Source organism: Salmo salar, chromosome ssa26 (assembly GCF_905237065.1).
Source record: "Salmo salar chromosome ssa26, Ssal_v3.1, whole genome shotgun sequence".
In the NCBI taxonomy this organism is placed as follows: domain Eukaryota; kingdom Metazoa; phylum Chordata; class Actinopteri; order Salmoniformes; family Salmonidae; genus Salmo; species Salmo salar.
In genome coordinates, this window is record NC_059467.1 from 9,422,072 (window position 1) to 9,441,701 (window position 19,630).

The 19,630-nt window shown below is 41.3% G+C and overlaps 1 protein-coding gene across 2 annotated transcripts; it reads left to right on the forward strand.

Moving 5' to 3' along the window:
• The first annotated feature begins 4,480 nt into the window (after positions 1-4,480).
• On the forward strand, positions 4,481-19,605 carry LOC106587093 (flocculation protein FLO11). 2 transcript variants are annotated; one of them, XM_014175053.2, is made up of 4 exons: positions 4,481-4,658; positions 6,479-7,301; positions 17,047-17,220; positions 17,361-19,605. In XM_014175053.2, exons 2-4 carry the CDS (start codon positions 6,497-6,499, stop codon positions 17,480-17,482), a joined length of 1,101 nt encoding a protein of 366 aa, XP_014030528.1. In that variant the 5' UTR covers positions 4,481-4,658; positions 6,479-6,496; the 3' UTR covers positions 17,483-19,605. The 2 variants fall into 2 exon arrangements, with proteins under 2 accessions (XP_014030528.1, XP_045564634.1); XM_045708678.1 differs by having other exon boundaries at positions 4,511-4,658; positions 6,474-7,301.
• The last annotated feature ends 25 nt before the right edge of the window (positions 19,606-19,630 follow it).

Sequence of the window (19,630 nt, forward strand, 5' to 3'; positions counted from 1 at the left end):
AGATATTTCTGCTTCATAGTAGGACTATAAATGCCATGTGCCTTCCAAGAGCAATTTACAGCTCAATTTGAACTTATTCACTTTCACTGACTATATGCCAGATGTTCAAAACCCTTATAAACACATTTGACAACCCTTGGATAAGGCTACTATTGTGAAATGAAAAACTCTAATATATCCCAGGGTCCTAAATGGTAATCAGGTTTCCATTGGTAATGCTGAATAATCTTACTTCTTACAGAATAATCTTCATTTTATTCTATTCAATAAAAGCATATTGATTTGTAATTACACTGTCTTTGTTACACTTGTGTAATAAGCTATATTCTATTACCATAAGTTAGACTCTAGTACCATGCAACAATAAAGCGATTATAACTAACTCCAATGTCGTTACTACAGTTGTTACTTTGTATTTATATAGGTATAATAAGGGCAAATTAAGGATAAGTATTACCATAATATTTTTCACAGGCAGCATTTAAAAATAGAACTCAATGTAGTGCCTGTTTACTGAAGCAGCCTCCTTTGTTACTGAATTTTCTCAAGTAAATGGGCCACTTAGAATTTATGAACACAGTCAGCGGCGTCATGCTTCCCACCCAAACACCTTAGGATAGCTGTGGGGTGGTCCGGAGGGAGAATTTAGCATTTTCCTGCAATCTAGAGCCCTAATCATCATACTTAATGTAAAAATATGTATGTTTTTCTGCATATCTAATTATACCTCTTGTGCTGTCTGTATCCTCCTGACTGGTGGTTCTTTTTTTAAAGAAACAAAATATGCTTCTCTGCAAATATCTGGGTAAAAGATTGAAAGGAATGTGAATGTTTTTTTTATGTAGTTACTGCTTGCTTTTCTAAAGTCTATCAACCTTGCAAGCAGGCATGCCAGCTAAAATAGTTAGACTGGCTACTAGCTATTCTAACTTGATTGATAGCCTGAAATGGCTTCTTGGTATAAGGTTGGGAGATTGGGAACCTATCTGGTCTAGCTAAAGTCAGCTTCATAAAATTGATAGGTGGCTAGTAGTATTACAGAGAAACAACAACAACAACAACAAAATAAAATGTATTTAAACAAATTTAAACAGGACAAATCTGATGTGAATGACATACTGCTTACTCAGGAACAGGCCCAGATCCCCGTCATTTGCGTGAAGAGAAGGCGGAGAAAAAGAGGCCAGAGGGCGGGCTGCCTTCTGAGAATTCGTAGGCGATCGAATAAACCCCCACTTCCTTCCATTCTGCTAACAAACGTGCAATCATTGGAAAATAAAATCGATGACCTACGCGGAAGATTGAACTATCAACGGGACATTCAAAACTGTAATATCTTATGCTTCACGGAGCCGTGGCTGAATGACAACATTATCAACATACAGCTGAATGGGTATACGCTGTATCGGCAGGACAGAACAGCGGCGTCTGGTAAGACAAGGGGCGGCGGACTATGTATTTTTGTAAATATCAGCTGGTGCACGATATCTAAGGAAGTCTCGAAGTTTTGCTCGCCTGAGGTAGAGTATTTCATGATAAGCTGTGGACCACACTATCTACCTAGAGAGTTTTCATCTGTATTTTTCGTAGCTGTCTACATACCACTACAGACTGATGCTGGCACTAAGACAGCACTGAATGAGCTGTATTCCGCTATAAGCAAACAGGAAAACGCTTACCCAAAGGCGGCGCTCCTAGTAGCCGGGGACTTTAATGCAGGGAAACTTAAATCCGTCTTACCAAATTTCTATCAGCATGTTAAATGTGCAACCAGAGGGGAAAAAACTCTGGACCACCTTTACTCCACACACAGAGATGCATTCAAAGCTCTCCTTTCCCCTCCATTTGGCAAATCTGACCATAATTCTATCCTCCTGATTCCTGCTTACAAGCAAAAATTAAAGCAGGAAGCACCAGTGACTCGATCAATAAAAAAGTGGTCAGATGAAACAGATGCTAAGCTACAGGACTGTTTTGCTAGCACAGACTGGAATATGTTTCGGGATTCCTCCGATGGCGTTGAGGAGTACACCACATCAGTCATTGGCTTCATCAATAATTCGTCGTCCCCACAATTCGTCGTCCCCACAATGACCGTACATACATACCCCAACCAGAAGCCATGGATTACAGACAACATCCTCACTTAGCTAAAGGCTAGAGCTGCTGCTTTCAAGGAGCGGGACTCTAACCCAGAAGCTTATAAGAAATCCCTCTGACGAACCATCAAACAGGCAAAACGTCAATACAGGACTACAAAGGGAAGCACAGCCCAGAGCTGCCCAGTGACATGAGCCAACCAGATGAGCTAAACTACTTCTATGCTTGCTTCGAGGCAAATAGCACTGAAACATGCATGAGCGCACCAGATGTTCCGGAAGACTGTGTGATCATGCTCTCCACAGCCGATGTGAGTAAGACCTTTAAACAGGTCAACATTTGCAAGGCCGCAGGGCCAGATGGATTACCAGGACGTGTACTGCGAGCATGCGCTGACCAACTGGTAAGTGTCTTCACTGACATTTTCAACCTCTCCCTGTCCGAGTCTGTAATACCAACAAGTTTTAAGCAGACCACCATAGTGCCTGTGCCCAAGAACACTAAGGTAACCTGCCTAAATGACGACTGACCCGTAGCACTCACGTCTGTAGTCATGAAGTGCTTTGAAATGCTGGTCATGGCTCACATCAACCCCATTATCCCAGAATCCCTAGACCCATCCAATTTGCATTCCACCCTAACAGATCCACAGGTGATGCAATCTCTATTGCACTCCACACTTCTCTTTAACACCTGGACAAAAGGAACACCTCTGTGAGAATGCTATTCATTGACTACAGCGCAGCGTTCAACACCATAGTGCCCTCAAAGCTCATCAATAAGCTAAAGACCCTGGGACTAAACCCCTCCCTCTGAAACTGGATCCTGGACTTCCTGTCGGGCCACCCCCAGGTGGTAAGGGTAGGTAACAACACATCTGCCACGCTGATCCTCAACACATGGGCCCCTCAGGGGTGCGTGCTCAGTCCCCTCCTGTACTCCCTGTTCACTCATGGCTGCACGGCCAGGCACAGCTCCAACACCATCATTAAGTTTGCCGATGACACAACAGTGGTAGGCCTGATCACCGACAACGACGAGACAGCCTATAGGGAGGAGGTCAGAGACCTGGCCGTATGGTGCCAGGACAACAACCTCTCCCTCAATGTGATCAAAACGAAGGAGATGATTGTGGACTACAGGAAAAAGAGGACCTAGCACGACCCCATTCTCATCGACGTGGCTGTAGTGGAGTAGGTTGAGAGCTTCAAGTTCCTTGGTGTCCACATCACCAACAAACTAACATAGTCCAAGCACACCAAGACAGTCGTGAAGAGGGCACGACAAAACCTATTCCCCCTCAGCAGACTGAAAAGATTTGGCCTCCGATCGCAAGGCACTACAGAGGGCAGTGCATACGGCCCAGTACATCACTGGGGCCAAGCTTCCTGCCATCCAGGACCTCTACACCAGGCGATGTCAGAGGAAGGCTGCTCAGGGTTTTATTTTCTGGCCAGACATTTATTTTATATCTTGGATTTGGGTAGTTTATGGCCTTAACATATTGTATGGACTTCCATGGTCATGCTGCTCTTCTGTGGGCACGATGGCCTTTGTGAATACCAGGCGGTGTCAGAGAAAGGCCCTAAAAATTGTCAAAGACTCCAGCAACCCTAGTCATAGACTGTTCTCTCTGCTACCGCACGGCAAGCGGTACCGGAGCGCCAAGTCTATGTCCAAGAGGTTTCTAAATAGCTTCTACCCCAAGCCATGAGACTCCTGAACAGCTAATCAAATGGCTACCCAGACTATTTGCATTGCCCCCCCCTCCCCCTTTACACCGCTGCTACTCTGTTGTTATCATCTATGTATAGTCACTTTAATAAGTCTATCTACATGTACATATTACCTCAATTAACCGGGTCCCCCGCACATTGACTCTGTACCGGTACACCCTGTGTATAGTCTCGCTATTATTATTTTACTGCTGCTCTTTAATTACTTGTTACTTTTATTTCTTATTCTTACTCATATTTTTTTTTATACTGCATTGTTGGTTAGGGGCTCGTAAGTAAGCATTTCACTGTAATGTCGACACCTGTTGTATGCGGCGCATTTGACTAACATTTGATTTGATTTGATGAACGTTGTACTGCCCTTTTGTTGCCATGACGACAGAAGCCATTCCACAATCACAAGGGAGGAATGTTCCCGAGGACCTGGGGGCGGATGCTCCGCCCAAAGGGGGAATTCAGGTGCTGCACACCTGGAAACCAAACTGAACTGAAATAAACTGATGTGCAGTGTACATCTCAGGAACACAAAAGATAAGCCGTAAAACATGTCTAAATAACCTTAGTTACCCTATAGCCAATTCCAATTCCATATTACCATTTAGGGATTGTCTGGATGTCAGGGTGTGTTTGTGTCAGGTGTAAAATCAGGTAGAACAGGTTCCTGGTTGTTCTGATCTGAATACCCTGCACTGCCCTGCCCTGCCCTCCCCCTTCCCTAGCCTATTGTTCCCTCTCTCTCATACGCTGGCTGTTTCACTGAGCGATCTCACTGCATTCCGCACACCTGTTAGCTGTAACCACCTGACCAAGCACCAGAAAAAGGTACGTGGTGATCGTGATTTTAGTCATGTAGAGCTATTTCACAATTTCTTCTGTATGGGAGATGTATGGTAGACGTTGAATTGTGTGACACTTATATGTGTTTGGTATTTTTGTAAGGTTACAGACTTACAGTTTGATTAGGAAAATGATAACGCCACCAAAATGAATGAGGAAAATCCGTCCGATTGCAAATGCCATACCACTTTCAAATGAAACAGAATGATCATATTGAGGTGTTGGTGGGTTAAAGTTGTACTTAGTAGTTGTCCACCAGTCAGGCAAACCAATGTACATGTGTCATCTCTTCCAGACTATTGTTTTATTAATGCAGATTAAAGTAATTGTCAAGTGTATATGGGTTTTTTGCATAATTTGCTGAGGGGACTCAAATGGTGTCAACCCAACTTTATTCTTACCAAACCAAATATGTAAAGTTGGAAGAGCACACAAACCTAACACAAAGATACTCAGAGTGATTGAAAGAGGATAACATTTCGGCAAAAAGATGGTCTACAATAACTGAGTTAATCATGACACTTTCTCTATGTTTAAATGTAAATAAAATAAAGTAAGATAAGTAGTCCCAACAGACAGAATACATTATTTCAGATATGTTATTATTTCTATCATGCTATCAAAACCTAATCAACACTTGGCTTTAAGGATATTTCTGAAGAGGAAATGCTAGGTAGACATTCATGTGTGTTTTGACAACGCTGCTGAATGTGTATTTAGTATGCCAACAGGCAATATCGCTGTTCATCCCAGACTGACTCAACTAAAGTACATGGGAGTCTCCCCATAGTTACACCCTGAATGATTATTGCATTGGTATTCATTTAGTCTATTGTCCCCAAAACTGAGTTGGCAGACTCTCTATAATACAAGTTCTGTGAGATTTGATTAGAAAAACATTTGCTTCTATTCAGGGGAAATAATTGTCCTCCTGACCCTGAGTCAGCCTTATCAAAATGTAGATCAATGTCACTGCTGTCGTAGGAAGGAGCGGACCAAAGTGCAGCGTGTGTGTCGTTCCACATTTTTATTTTCACTGTGAAACTATGCAATACATACACAATAAACTGAACGAACAAAAACAACAAACCGTGACGCAGAGTTGAAACATACACTAACTCAAAAACAATTTCCCACAAACCCAGGTGGGAAAAACACCTACTTAAGTATGATCTCCAATTAGAGACAACGATGACCAGCTGCCTCTAATTGGAGATCGTCCCAAACAAAACCCAACATAGAAATACAAAACTAGAACATAACAACATAGAAAAACTAAACTAGAAAACCCCCTGTCACGCCCTGACCTACTCTACCATAGAAAATAACAGCTTTCTATGGTCAGGACGTGACAATCAAAGCTAAACTGATAGCATCAACACTTTATCTCCTGGATTGGTATGAATAGATTATAATTATATTAAAAGATAACAATAAAGTCAAATCAATCTATCACCCATAGAGAGCTTGCTTTTTTTGTAGTATAGGGTGAGCAATTGTTTCAGAACATGGAGAATATGAAATACCATGTGGGAACCTTAGGAATTCATAAAGTCCTTATCTGGCCTTTATCAGTTTAACTATTCATACATTTCTTTAATTGTTGGTGACTGGTTGCTTAAGAAAAATTATTTACATTACTGTATATTCTCTGTTTATAATCAATAGTGGCCTGCAGACCATGGGACATTCGAGCCAAAATGGGATAATTAAGAAAATAGATTTGACATTTGTGGAGAACCAACCTTGACTCAATGTATCTAACAACAATTTTTTGTTAACATGTTGATTGTTGTTCAGAACAGGAACGAGAGAGACAGGATATGGACCTTTACGCAATCATCAGTGCTGTTTTGCTTCTGCAACTGCAAGGTATTCATGTGGCCTTGCTCCAGGCACCAACAGACTCTCCAGGACGGACGATTGATCAAAGTTGGCCTCGTCAATTGGTCAAAACCAAGCAAAACAAGACGTCACAAGCTCAGTTCAATGACATTGCTGATATGACTCTGGAGGGTACTGAGTCAACAGATGACTCTGCTGGGGTATTCGCAAACGGCTCCATGTCATTTAATGGGGACCAGGTCAACATCCAGGACACAAATGAGACTTCAGGTGGTGTGACAATTGGCACCACAATGCCACCAGGGTTGCCAGATGCTACAGTAGAGGAACCTCCAGAAACCACTGTTGCACCAGAACCCCCAGTGAGTGTCGCCTTAAACTCAAGCCAAGTTTCCAATGCAACCGGAGAGGACAGTAGATTCCAAACTACCACCACTACTGCAATCACAGAAAATTCAAATGGCTCTAATTCCATGTCCAATTACACTGAATTAAACGAGACTACCACAGCTCCAGACACCAATAGCACAGAACAGACTGGTCCAGATCCTGATGCTGAGAACAGGGTAACCAACAGTACAGAGGACTTCCATAATGTAACGACTGCAGTACCGGAGCCATCCAGTGAACCATCCACAGCTTCCCCCTCCACAAAGCTTCCCTTGGACTCCCCTGGGACTACAACTGCCAAAATCATCCCAGAAACTACAACAACCACAGGTGCCAGCACAATAACAGCCACGATGGAATCTGGTGCCGCTTCAGGAAGCAACTCTGCGAGAGGTGAGGAGACAGTGTTCCACTGTCTAAGTATCTGGTAAACTCTTTGTCTCGAGGGAACTGCTGTGTGCGCCTATAACCTACTTACTTGCTTGCTTGTTCAAGTGAGCCTGTAACAACTTTTAGGGAGATACCAAGAGATCACAACAATTAAAATTTGGGTGTGTTTACTTCATTTAACCATTGTGATATTGTTTTAAATGTTTTAGGAGAGGCATTAATGAATGAGTCAGCAACCAGACAGAGCAGTCACAATTTACAAATAGCCACTGAGTATGAGATTTGAACATAGGAGGGACCTAGTTATAGAGTAACACAATACCCAACAACACTCAAAGGGCACTTATGTTATATCATCGTCTTTTTTACACAACGCTTTCTTTCCAGTCTCTCCCTGACCCACATTTGACGGATCTCTTTTCTTTTTTGTTACTTGTAAAAAAAAAAGTCAAAACACAAACTCCCCTTCTGTAACCGGCTGGGTAGGGTAGAGTTTCAGAAAATATTTGCATGCCCACAGTGAGTGGAGGCTTCCATTACAAACACCTTCTTCAGGGGACAAAAGACCCCTATGTTAGCGTGGCTACAGGAAGGAGGGGGTCAGTAGCTGAGGTTCGTTGCTGCCATACAGGGCGTGAGAGTACTGCTTTCCAGTTTCTAACATACTAAACAAGGGTTTATTTGAGTGGGTGATTCATTAAAGGAGGATATCCCAAATTTTGATAGGTTATAAATGATGTACGAATAGTTCCTCTTGTAATTCAAACTCAATTACATCCTTTTCAAACACTTACACATTATTTGCCAGGTCCAGTCGTGGATTTGAATATGTAGTAACTACATCTATCAAACTATAAATTCTTGGAAATGTGTACCGAAAAACAGTGTTACCTTTGAGAAGACCTCATCATACATAGACCATGGTGATTGCCTACGGAGCTGTGAAGGGAACGGCACCTCCATACATTCAGCCTCTGATCAGGCCCTACACCCAAACAAGGGCACTGCGTTCATCCACCTCTGGCCTGCTGGCCCCCCTACCTCTGAGGAAGCACAGTTCCCGCTCAGCCCAGTCAAAACTGTTCGCTGCTCTGGCACCCCAATGGTGGAACAAGCTCCCTCACGACGCCAGGACAGCGGAGTCAATCACCACCTTCCGGAGACACCTGAAACCCCACCTCTTTAAGGAATACCTAGGATAGGATAAAGTAATCCTTCTAACCCCCCTTAAAATATTTAGATGCACTATTGTAAAGTGGTTGTTCCACTGGATATCATAAGGTGAATGCACCAATTTGTAAGTCGCTCTGGATAAGAGCGTCTACTAAATGACTTAAATGTAAATGTAATACATTTCAGCCAGTGATTTGTTTAGACTGTGGCTGGTTTGACCCATTTGTTTACCACATTTGCATGAACCTTAACATATTTTCCATGGACAGTACAGCTTATTAGTTATGCATCACAGTCTTTTTATGCAATGTTTATTAATCTATTGACAACCCATAATGGCTAATTACCTTTCCTTTAGGGAACATGGAGTGAAAAGGTGTAGAGTTTCACACAACCATGTCACACAAAAGTAGACAATATCTGGACCTAGATCATATTTTCTCTATTCATGGATTGACCCTCCGTCACTTGGTAGCATCACGCCATTGTTACACTAAACATAAAAGGTTCCTGGAGGATCCTTTAGGGGTTCTTCAAATTGATTAATTAACCCCTAAATTATTTGAAGAACCCTTTAAAACGACTCTGGTGTGTTGATGTTGGTGTCCTCTGTAGGTTATCCATAGCCAGAATGATCAAACAGGTTTCCTGTTATATTCATCAGAGGTGTAGGGAGGGTGAAGTTTGTGAATACCAAAAACATATATAATTCTACAGATGATTAACAAAACATACCTTGGTTTTTGTGGTAAATGTGAATGAAAACGGTTCACCTTTGACAAAGGTTTTCATACACGTACCTTGTCCATAATGTAGAGAGAGGGCTCTGGGATCTTTATTGAAGAGGTAAAGGATGAGGAAGATGGCTGTTGTGACTGTCCTATAATGTTTTAGAGAAACCATGAATTAAAATTTAAATTGTAGATGATACATGTGATCTGCATAACATTATGAGGCAAACCACTACTAATTGTATACACAACAACAAACACAAATAACTACGCAGTTCAGTCATGCCCAATGCTGCTATATCCTTTAACATATTCTTACCTCTTTGTTGATTGATATCCATTGAATTGTGTCCATTTTCTGTCTTAGAAAGAATTGTAAAAAGGGACAAAGTGGCAAGCAGCCATTTGCACAATTATGAAAGATAGACAGTATAATCATAAAATAATATAAATTTAGATCATACTAGGGATAAACCTTACCTTAAATTGAGGAGATCTTTCAATTTTTCAGTTAAATGCCTGCACCTGCTGTCATCTCAAATTCAATTCCAAATGTTTCAGTTGGGTAGTTAGGTTCCTGCAAGAACCCCCAACAACTAAAGCGGTTCCTCTATGAACCCAACCTCCTATGTGGTTCTTGGAAGAACCTTTTTGTTGGCATTTTTCAGTGGCAAGAACCATAAGGTTCTTTGATGAACTTTGAGGATCTTAGAAGAACCCTTGATGAACCACTCATTTTTTTAGTCTACATTCTAAAAAGACCTCAGTCATAGTGGCCCCCAAAAGTCAAATGGTGCCCAGTCATTCCAAACGGTGACTGTTTAGTCTAAATTACACTACATTCTTAGAAAAAAAGGTGCTATCTAGAACCTAAAAGGATTATTCGGCTGTCCGCATAGGAGAACCCTTTGAAGAATCCCTTTTGGTTCCAGGTATAAGTCTTTTGGGTTCCATGTAAAACCCTTGCCACAGAGGGTTCTACCTGGAACCAAAACGGGTTCTTCAACACAACGTGTTCTTATTTTGTTCTTATTTTCTTATTTCAAAATTGTGTAGTTCAGTCCTTGAGCTGTTCTTTTCTATTGATGTTCTGTATTATGTCATGTTTTGTGTGAACACCGTTAAGAGGAGCTGCTACTTCAGCAACAGCTAATCGGGATCCTAATAAAATACCAAAAAATACCAAATACCAAATTTACTTTAGACAGATGGCAATGTTGCCATTAGCTAGCAGTTCATAAAAAATACCTAGCAATTCTAGAGTTAGCTAGATAAAATCGGATGCTCTCTCCACAATCTTAGCTAGCTAGCTAATGTAATACTACATCTAATGTTAATCTGACGACATCACAATGATGACAAAAGGTTTTCCTACTAATTATTTGCCTCCTTTAGAAATGTCAATGTTTTTCCAAGCAACTATAATGCACTTCTTCATCAGTGCCAATCGACATTGCATTTAGTCGGGAGTCAGGCTTAAACATCCAAAACAATATTTTGACGAAACGTGTGACACATGAATATAATTACCCCACTTTATTCTAATGTAAATGCAGGGTGTGCTCCTTTTTATAAAATCAAAGGTGTTGTGAGAAAATAGAAACGCAAGTAAGGTTAACAAGCTTGGTCTTCAGATAAGATGTCAGGGAAGTAAACATTTGAATTTCCAAATGTGATGACTGAGATTATGAAAGCTTATTCGAAGAGGGGAAACTGTTGTTCATAGTAAACATGTTGTTAATCTTATTAACATATTGACTAGTCTGGTACTTTTCATTTAGTTGTATAAAGTTGTATCAAAACTGCCCTTGGAATAGTTAGATCTCATCTTCGCATACCACAAACCACATTATGCCCAAGGAGACAGTAGTTTTATGGTAATCAGGTTTCCATGGGTAACACAAACAATCCATAGTCCTCTTTGCTTTATCTTTTCGTGGCATTTTCATCAATAAAAGTCACAAAATTAATGACTACAACCTGGGTGCTGGATCCAAGGCATAAGGAACTGAATTTTTATCATTACATTAGCAGAACTAGCACAGCCTGTAACTGCATTTCAGCCATAATGCTTTTCCTCTAACGGGGTTGGTTAACGTAATTCAATCAGGGATTCAGGGAGAGCATCATTTAATAAATCATGTTGGTCAAATGTTTTACATACAGTGCCTTCAGAAAGTATTCACACACCTTCACTTTTTTACATATTTTGTTATGTTGCAAAGTGCGATAAAAATGTATTTAATTGTCAATTTAGTCAACAATCCACACACAATACTCAAGGCGGAAGAAAAATTTGATAAAAAAATATATATATGCAATATATATATGCAAAATGAAACACTAGTTCAACCCCCCTGATTCAATTCGTATTAGAATCACCTTTGGCAATGACAGCTGTGAGTCTTTCTGGATAAGTCTCTAAGAGCTTTGCACACCTGGATTGTAAAATTCTTCAAGCTCTGTCAAATTGATTGTTGATCATTGCTAGACTGCTGTTTTCAAGTCTTGTCATAGATATTTTTAAGCCGATTTAAGTCAAAACTGTAATCAGGCCACTCAGAAAAAATGACATGTCATCTTGGTAAGCAACTCCAGTGTTTTGGCCTTGTGTTTTAGGTTATTGTCCTGCTGAAAGGTGAATGTGTCTCCCAGTGTCTGGTGGAAAGCAGACTGAAACAGGTTTCCTCTAGGATTTTGTCTGCGTTTAGCTCTATTCCATTTATTTGTATCCTAAATAACTCCCTAGTCCTTGCCGATGACAAGCATACCAATAAAATGATGCAGCCACTACCATGCTTGAAAATATGAAGAGTGGTACTCAGTGATGTGTTATGTTGGATTTGCCCCAAACATAATGCTTTGTATTCAGGACAAAAGTTCATTTCTTTACCACATTTTTAGCAGTATTACTTTAGTGCCTTATTGGAAACATGTTTTGGAATATTTTTTATTCTGCACAGGCTTCCTTCTTCTTGCTTTGTGATTTAAGTTAGTATTGTGGAGTAACTACACTGAACAAAAATATAAATGCAAAATGCAGCAATTTCTTAATTAGGCTTGCCATAACAGAGGTTGAATATTGACTCAAGACATTTCAGCTTTAAATTAGTTATTAATTTGTTAAAAAAAATAAAAAAACTAAATTTCACTTTGACATTATGGGTATTGTGTGTAGATCAGTGAATCAAAATCTCAATTTAATCCAATTTAAATTCAGGCTGTAAGAGAACAAAATGTGGAAAAAGTCAAGGGGTGTGAATACTTTCTGAAAGTACTGTATCCCTTCCGTGGTAATTTCACAATTACATGAAATGACAATGAAATACTGATACACTTTACACTTCATTTGAATGACATTGGTTAATTATTGGTTTCACTAATTGGTTCAACATGATTAAATAGATTGTAACGTTTATCGTTATGGGTAGACCAAGGCAAAACAATAAACAACACAATGAACGAAAAGTCTTGCAGGCTTCTAACAGCTATACAAAAACAAAATCCCACAACTGAAGGTGGGAAAAAGGGCTGCCTAAGTATGATTCCCAATCAGAGACAATGATAGACAGCTGCCTCTGATTAGGAACCATACTCGGCCAAACACAAAGAAATAGAAAACATACAGTGCCTTGCGAAAGTATTCGGCCCCCTTGAACTTTTCGACCTTTTGCCACATTTCAGGCTTCAAACATAAAGATATAAAACTGTAATTTTTTGTGAAGAATCAACAACAAGTGGGACACAATCATGAAGTGGAACGAAATTTATTGGATATTTCAAACTTTTTGAACAAATAAAAAACTGAAAAATTGGGCGTGCAAAATTATTCAGCCCCTTTAAGTTAATACTTTGTAGCGCCACCTTTTGCTGCGATTACAGCTGTAAGTCGCTTGGGGTATGTCTCTATCAGTTTTGCACATCGAGAGACTGAAATTTTTGCCCATTCCTCCTTGCAAAACAGCTCGAGCTCAGTGAGGTTGGATGGAGAGCATTTGTGAACAGCAGTTTTCAGTTCTTTCCACAGATTCTCGATTGGATTCAGGTCTGGACTTTGACTTGGCCATTCTAACACCTGGATATGTTTATTTGTGAACCATTCCATTGTAGATTTTGCTTTATGTTTTGGATCATTGTCTTGTTGGAAGACAAATCTCCATCCCAGTCTCAGGTCTTTTGCAGACTCCATCAGGTTTTCTTCCAGAATGGTCCTGTATTTGGCTCCATCCATCTTCCCATCAATTTTAACCATCTTCCCTGCCCCTGCTGAAGAAAAGCAGGGCGAAACCATGATGCTGCCACCACCATGTTTGACAGTGGGGATGGTGTGTTCAGGGTGATGAGCTGTGTTGCTTTTACGCCAAACATAATGTTTTGCATTGTTGCCAAAAAGTTCAATTTTGGTTTCATCTGACCAGAGCACCTTCTTCCACATGTTTGGTGTGTCTCCCAGGTGGCTAGTGGCAAACTTTAAACGACACTTTTTATGGATATCTTTAAGAAATGGCTTTCTTCTTGCCACTCTTCCATAAAGGCCAGATTTGTGCAGTATACGACTGATTGTTGTCCTATGGACAGAGTCTCCCACCTCAGCTGTAGATCTCTGCAGTTCATCCAGAGTGATCATGGGCCTCTTGGCTGCATCTCTGATCAGTCTTCTCCTTGTATGAGCTGAAAGTTTAGAGGGACGGCCGGGTCTTCGTAGATTTGCAGTGGTCTGATACTCCTTCCATTTCAATATTATCGCTTGCACAGTGCTCCTTGGGATGTTTAAAGCTTGGGAAATCTTTTTGTATCCAAATCCGGCTTTAAACTTCTCCACAACAGTATCTCGGACCTGCCTGGTGTGTTCCTTGTTCTTCATGATGCTCTCTGCGCTTTAAACGGACCTCTGAGACTATCACAGAGCAGGTGCATTTATACGGAGACTTGATTACACACAGGTGGATTATATTTATCATCATTAGTCATTTAGGTCAACATTGGATCATTCAGAGATCCTCACTGAACTTCTGGAGAGAGTTTGCTGCACTGAAAGTAAAGGGGCTGAATAATTTTGCACGGCCAATTTTGCAGTTTTCTATTTGTTAAAAAAGTTTGAAATATCCAATAAATTTCGTTCCACTTCATAATTGTGTCCCACTTGTTGTTGATTCTTCACAAAAAATTACAGTTTTATATCTTTATGTTTGAAGCCTGAAATGTGGCAAAAGGTCGAAAAGTTCAAGGGGGCCGAATACTTTCGCAAGGCACTGTAGAATAGAACTTAGAAATACAAAATCTAGAATGCCCACTCAAATCACACCTTGACCTAACCAAAATAGAGAAATAAAAGGGCTCTCTATGGTCAGGGCGTGACAGTACCCCCCCCCAAAGGTGCGAACTCCGGCCGCAAAACCTGACTCAATAGGGGAGGTTCCGGGTGGGCATCTAGACTCGGTGCCGGCTCCGGTGCGGGACGTAGACCCTGCTCTACTCGCGGATCCGCCATCCTCGGTGGCGACTCTCTTTCGGGGTCGTCGCCGAAAGCTCTGGACCGTGGATCGTCGCCGGAGGAACCAGACCGTGGATCGTTTCCGGAAGCTCCGGACTGGGAACCGCCACTGGAGACTCCGGACTGCAGACCGCCGCTGGAGACTCCGGACTGCAGACCGCCGCTGGAGACTCCGGACTGCAGACCGCCGCTGGAGACTCCGGACTGCAGACCGCCGCTGGAGACGCCGGACTGCAGACCGTCGCTGAAGGCTCCGGACTGGAAGACGTCGCTGAAGGTTCCGGACTGTGGGCCATCTCAGGAGGTTCCGGACTGGGGATCATCACTGCAGGCTCCGCGCCATGGATCATCACTGGAGGCTTTGTGCCATGGATCATCACTGGAGGCTTCGTGCCATGGATAATCCCTACAGGCTCCGGGCCATGGATCATCCCTACAGGCTTCTTGCCATGGATTATCACTGGAGGCTCCGAGCCGTGGATCATCACTGGAGGCTTCGGGCCATGGATCATCACTGGAGGCTCTGTGCCATGGATCATCACTGGAGGCTCCGTGCCATGGATCATCACTGGAGGCTCCATGCCATGGATCACCACTGGAGGCTTCATGCCATGGATCATCACTGGAGGCTTCGTGCCATGGATCATCACTGGAGGCTTCGGACCATGGATCATCACTGGAGGCTTCTTACGTGGAGCCGGAACAGGTCTCACCGGACTGGGGAGACGCACTGGAGGCCGAGTGCGCAGAGCAGGCACAGGATATACTGGGCAATGGAGGCGCACTGGAGGTCTGGAGCGTAAGGCTAGCACAACCCATCCTGGCTGAATGCTTACTTTAGCCCGGCAAGTGCGGGGCGCTGGCACAGGACGAACTGGGCTGTGAAGGCGTACTGGCGACACAGTGTGTAGAGCTGGCGCAGGATATCCTGGACCGAGGAGGCGCACTGGAGACCAGGAGCGCTGAGCCGGCACAATCCGTCCTGGCTGAATGCCCACTCTAGCACGGCAAATGCGGGGCACAGGCACAGCGCACCGGGCTATGAATGCGCACTGGAGATAGTACGCATCACAGCATAACACGGTGCCTGGCTGTTCACCTGATCCCCACAGTAAGCACGGGGAGTTGGCTCAGGTCTCCACCCTGACACTGCAAATCTTTTTTGGGGGGGCTGCGTCTCATGCTTCCGTCGTTGCCGCGCTAGTTCCTCGTACCGTTGCCGTTCCTCTCTCACTGTCTCTACCTGCTTCCATGGCAGGGTCTTGTCCCCTGCCATTACCTCCTCCCAGGTCCAGGACGTCCTCCACTCTCTCTTCTCCCGGGCCCAGGATCCCTGCTCCTCCTAGGCACGCTGCTTGGTCTTTTTGTGGTGGGATCTTCTGTAACGTTCGTCGTTATGGGTAGACCAAGGTGCAGCGTGAGTTGGGTTCATCATCATTTTATTTAAGGTGAACCAGAAAAAAACAATAAACAACCCAACGAACGAAAAGTCTTGCAGGCTTCTAACAGCTATACAAAAACAAGATCCCACAACTGAAGGTGGGAAAAAGGTTTTCCTAAGTATGATACCCAATCAGAGACAACAATAGACAGCTGCCTCTGATTAGGAACCATACTCGGCCAAACACAAAGAAATAGAAAATATAGAATAGAACATAGAAATAAAAAATATAGAATGCCCACCCAAATCACACCCTGACCTAACCAAAATAGAGAAATAAAAGGGCTCTCTATGGTCATGGCGTGACATAGATGGAAAACCTTTACTGAATTGCAATAAAACCTGTTATTTTCACGCATGGTTTTTGCACTGATTGTGGTGGCGTAATTACATGGCTGGGAAATAGTACTGTTTATTGAGTTGAGACTACTCATGTAAAAGGGTGCTCTATATCCTTTCTTACATTTATTTTTAAACACATTTTGCCCTCAATTATAGGAAGAATGGTACTTTATTTGGATAGTCACAAGTAGATGGTTTGTACTGTATATGGTTTGTCGATGTTCAACAACCGTCAACAACATTTCATCTTACTATCCACTAACCCTAACCTTAACTCTTACCCTAACCCTTATTATAAACCTATCCCTAACCCTAAACGTAACCTTCGGAAGTATTTGCTTATCAACAGACACTTTGTTGATAGTATGACCATCTGTATATAATATACAGTATATGGAATTATCCAAATAAAGTGTAACTGGAAGAATATTTTGAAATACAGAAATATATCATCCCAGACAACATTTATTGCACCATATATTAGAATTGCACCAATATTAGAATGTTGTATTTGCAATGTATTTCCCTATTTTTCATGTATTCTTTTTGATAAATGTATTTTTAAAGGCTTGGCCTCAGATGCAGTGCAGAACAAGAAGAGGAGTGAGGCATGGGCTGCCGTCCTGGGCATAGGAGTGGCAGTGTGCTTCGTGGCGATGGTGGTCTATGTCATCCTGAGAAGGAGAGGCCAACGGGATTTCACACACAGGAAGCTTGTTGAGGAAATCCCCTCAGACCCAGGTAGGAAGTTCCCTTGGAGATATTTCCCTTTTAGGATTTCCTGGCATATTTTCTATCTGATAGGACTGGAACAATAATAGGAAAGCACCTGTTATCCTATCGGCCATGCAAAATTTCACATCTCTGTTTCTCACTCCTAGTTCTACAACTGAACAACACTGAGCCTGTGGACTTGAAATATGATGGTTCTGCCTACTACAATCGTGGACTCCAAATGGACAATATCCAAATGGACCACCTTCCACAAGGACATCAAAATTGAAAAGAACTCCAAGACTAACCTTAAACACTTTAAAGAAGACTTTCATATACAAAATACTTAATGAGACATACGCATTAACATGCATAAGTCTCTATAGCAGGAATGTCAAGTCATGGATTTACTGCACCCTAATGTATTGGTTATGTGGGCTTATAGCCAAATTAGGGGTGTCATTTTTTTGTAAATTTTTCCAAATTCCAGGAAACTTTGAGAATTTGTAAATGTGCTAGGAATTTATTATTATTTTGGAACATTTGAATTATATGTTTATATGTTTTTATTTCTAAAATAACATTGGTTTGGAAGGAAAGTTTTTTACATTTTCTGGAAATATTCCCATTCTTTGTTATGCCTACGATGAATACTACCTTTACATAACTTAGACTTCCACATAATTATCACATTATCTCAATGGGAGAAAACGTCATGCATGGATCTCAATTTAGGATTATAGAAACTTCAGCACAGTCTATTATAGAAGTAGTAAAAGCCAAAAATGAAGTCTTAATTGTCTGCTATATTTCCAAGATGGTTCGACAAAGGTAACTAAACATTTCTTAGACATGAAGACCTACACTCAAATAAGGTTATTTTTGTACCTTATTCTAAATGACAATTTAGCTACAGGTCAAGTCAATATAAACATAAATGTTTGATTTTTATTTAACCTTTATTTAACCTTTATTTAACTAGGCAAGTCAGTTACGAACCAATTCTTATTTACAATGACGGCCTACTCCGGCCAAACCCTTCCCTAACCCCAACAACGCTGGGCCAATTGTGCGCCGCCCTATGGGACTCCCGATCACGGCTGGTTGTGACACAGCCCGGGATTGAACCAGTGTCATACTGTAGTATCGCTTTTTTTTTATCAACCCAAATTAGAAGTTATTATTATACTGTACCTCTGTCTATTACTTCCTCACTCAAGACGCTTATATGTAAAGAGCAATTGCCACAGCCATTTTGTTTAATGGCTGACTAGCAGAGTCAGGGTTGGAAGACCTTTTGAGTAATCAAGAAACCTTTGTCACTTAAAGATGGAATCCTTAATTGAAACAATGACAAAGCACTCACTCCGCCGTTGTTTATGGAGAAATGTAACCACGATCAAATTCAAATTGAGAGCTATTGTTGCAAGGAGTGACCATCCGTGATATCAAAATGACAGTTTCTACCATGTTTTGAGGCTAAACAGTGTTGGTTTACGTTTACTTTGTTACAAACATTGGACTATAAGAAGTTTATGTTCTGGGTTCTGATGGGGTAAGACAGTTGAACTAAGCTCTTGAGGCATTTATAACATATATACATCAAGAATCATGTCCATATTTATTGGCACCCTTGATAAAGATGAGCAAAAAAGACTATAAAATAAACATATCAAATACTGAGCTATATTGCATAACAAAATGGGGAAATTAGATTATTTTATACTAATACAATTGCTCAGAGAAAGAGATTTTGTTTAAAAAGTAATACAAATAAATCTAAAAAAGATAGCAGGGCAGCAGGTAGCCTAGTGGTTAAGAGTCTTGGACCAAAAACCGAAAGGTCGTTGGTTTGAATCTCTGAGCCAACTAGGTAAAAAAAGTGTTGATCTACCCTTGAGCAAGGCACTTAACCCTTACAGCTCCTATAAGTCGCTCTGGATAAAGTGTCTACTAAATAACTAAAATATAGATAGGGGTCAAAATTATTGGCACCCCTGCTTTCAAAACTCTAGCACCCTCCCCCTACAAGTAAAATTACATCCTTTTTCTCAGTGGTGTAAAGTACTTAAGTAAAAAATACCTTAAAGTACTACAATTTTGGGGGGTATCTGTACTTTACTATTTATATTTTTTGACTACTTTTACTTTTACTTCACTATATTCCAAAATAAAATAATGTACTTTTTACTCCATACATTTTCCCTGACACCCAAAAGTACTTGTTACATTTTGAATGCTTAGCAGTAGATGAAAATGGTCCAATACACACACTTATCAAGAGAACATGCCTGGTCATACTGTCTGTGATCTGACGTACTCACTAAACACAAATGCTTGGTTTGTAAATTATGTTGGAGTGTTGGAGTGTGCCCCTGGCTGTCCGTAAATAAAAGACAAAATTAAATTGTGCCATAAGGTTTGCTTAATATAAGGA

Coding starts and splice junctions, on each gene's coding strand:
- LOC106587093 (XM_014175053.2), top strand. CDS start 6,497: ATGGACCTTTACGCAATCATCAGTGCTGTTTTGCTTCTGCAACTGCAA. Junction 7,302..17,046: donor AGGAAGCAACTCTGCGAGAG/GTGAGGAGACAG, acceptor GTATTTTTAAAG/GCTTGGCCTCAGATGCAGTG. Junction 17,221..17,360: donor GGAAATCCCCTCAGACCCAG/GTAGGAAGTTCC, acceptor TCTCACTCCTAG/TTCTACAACTGAACAACACT.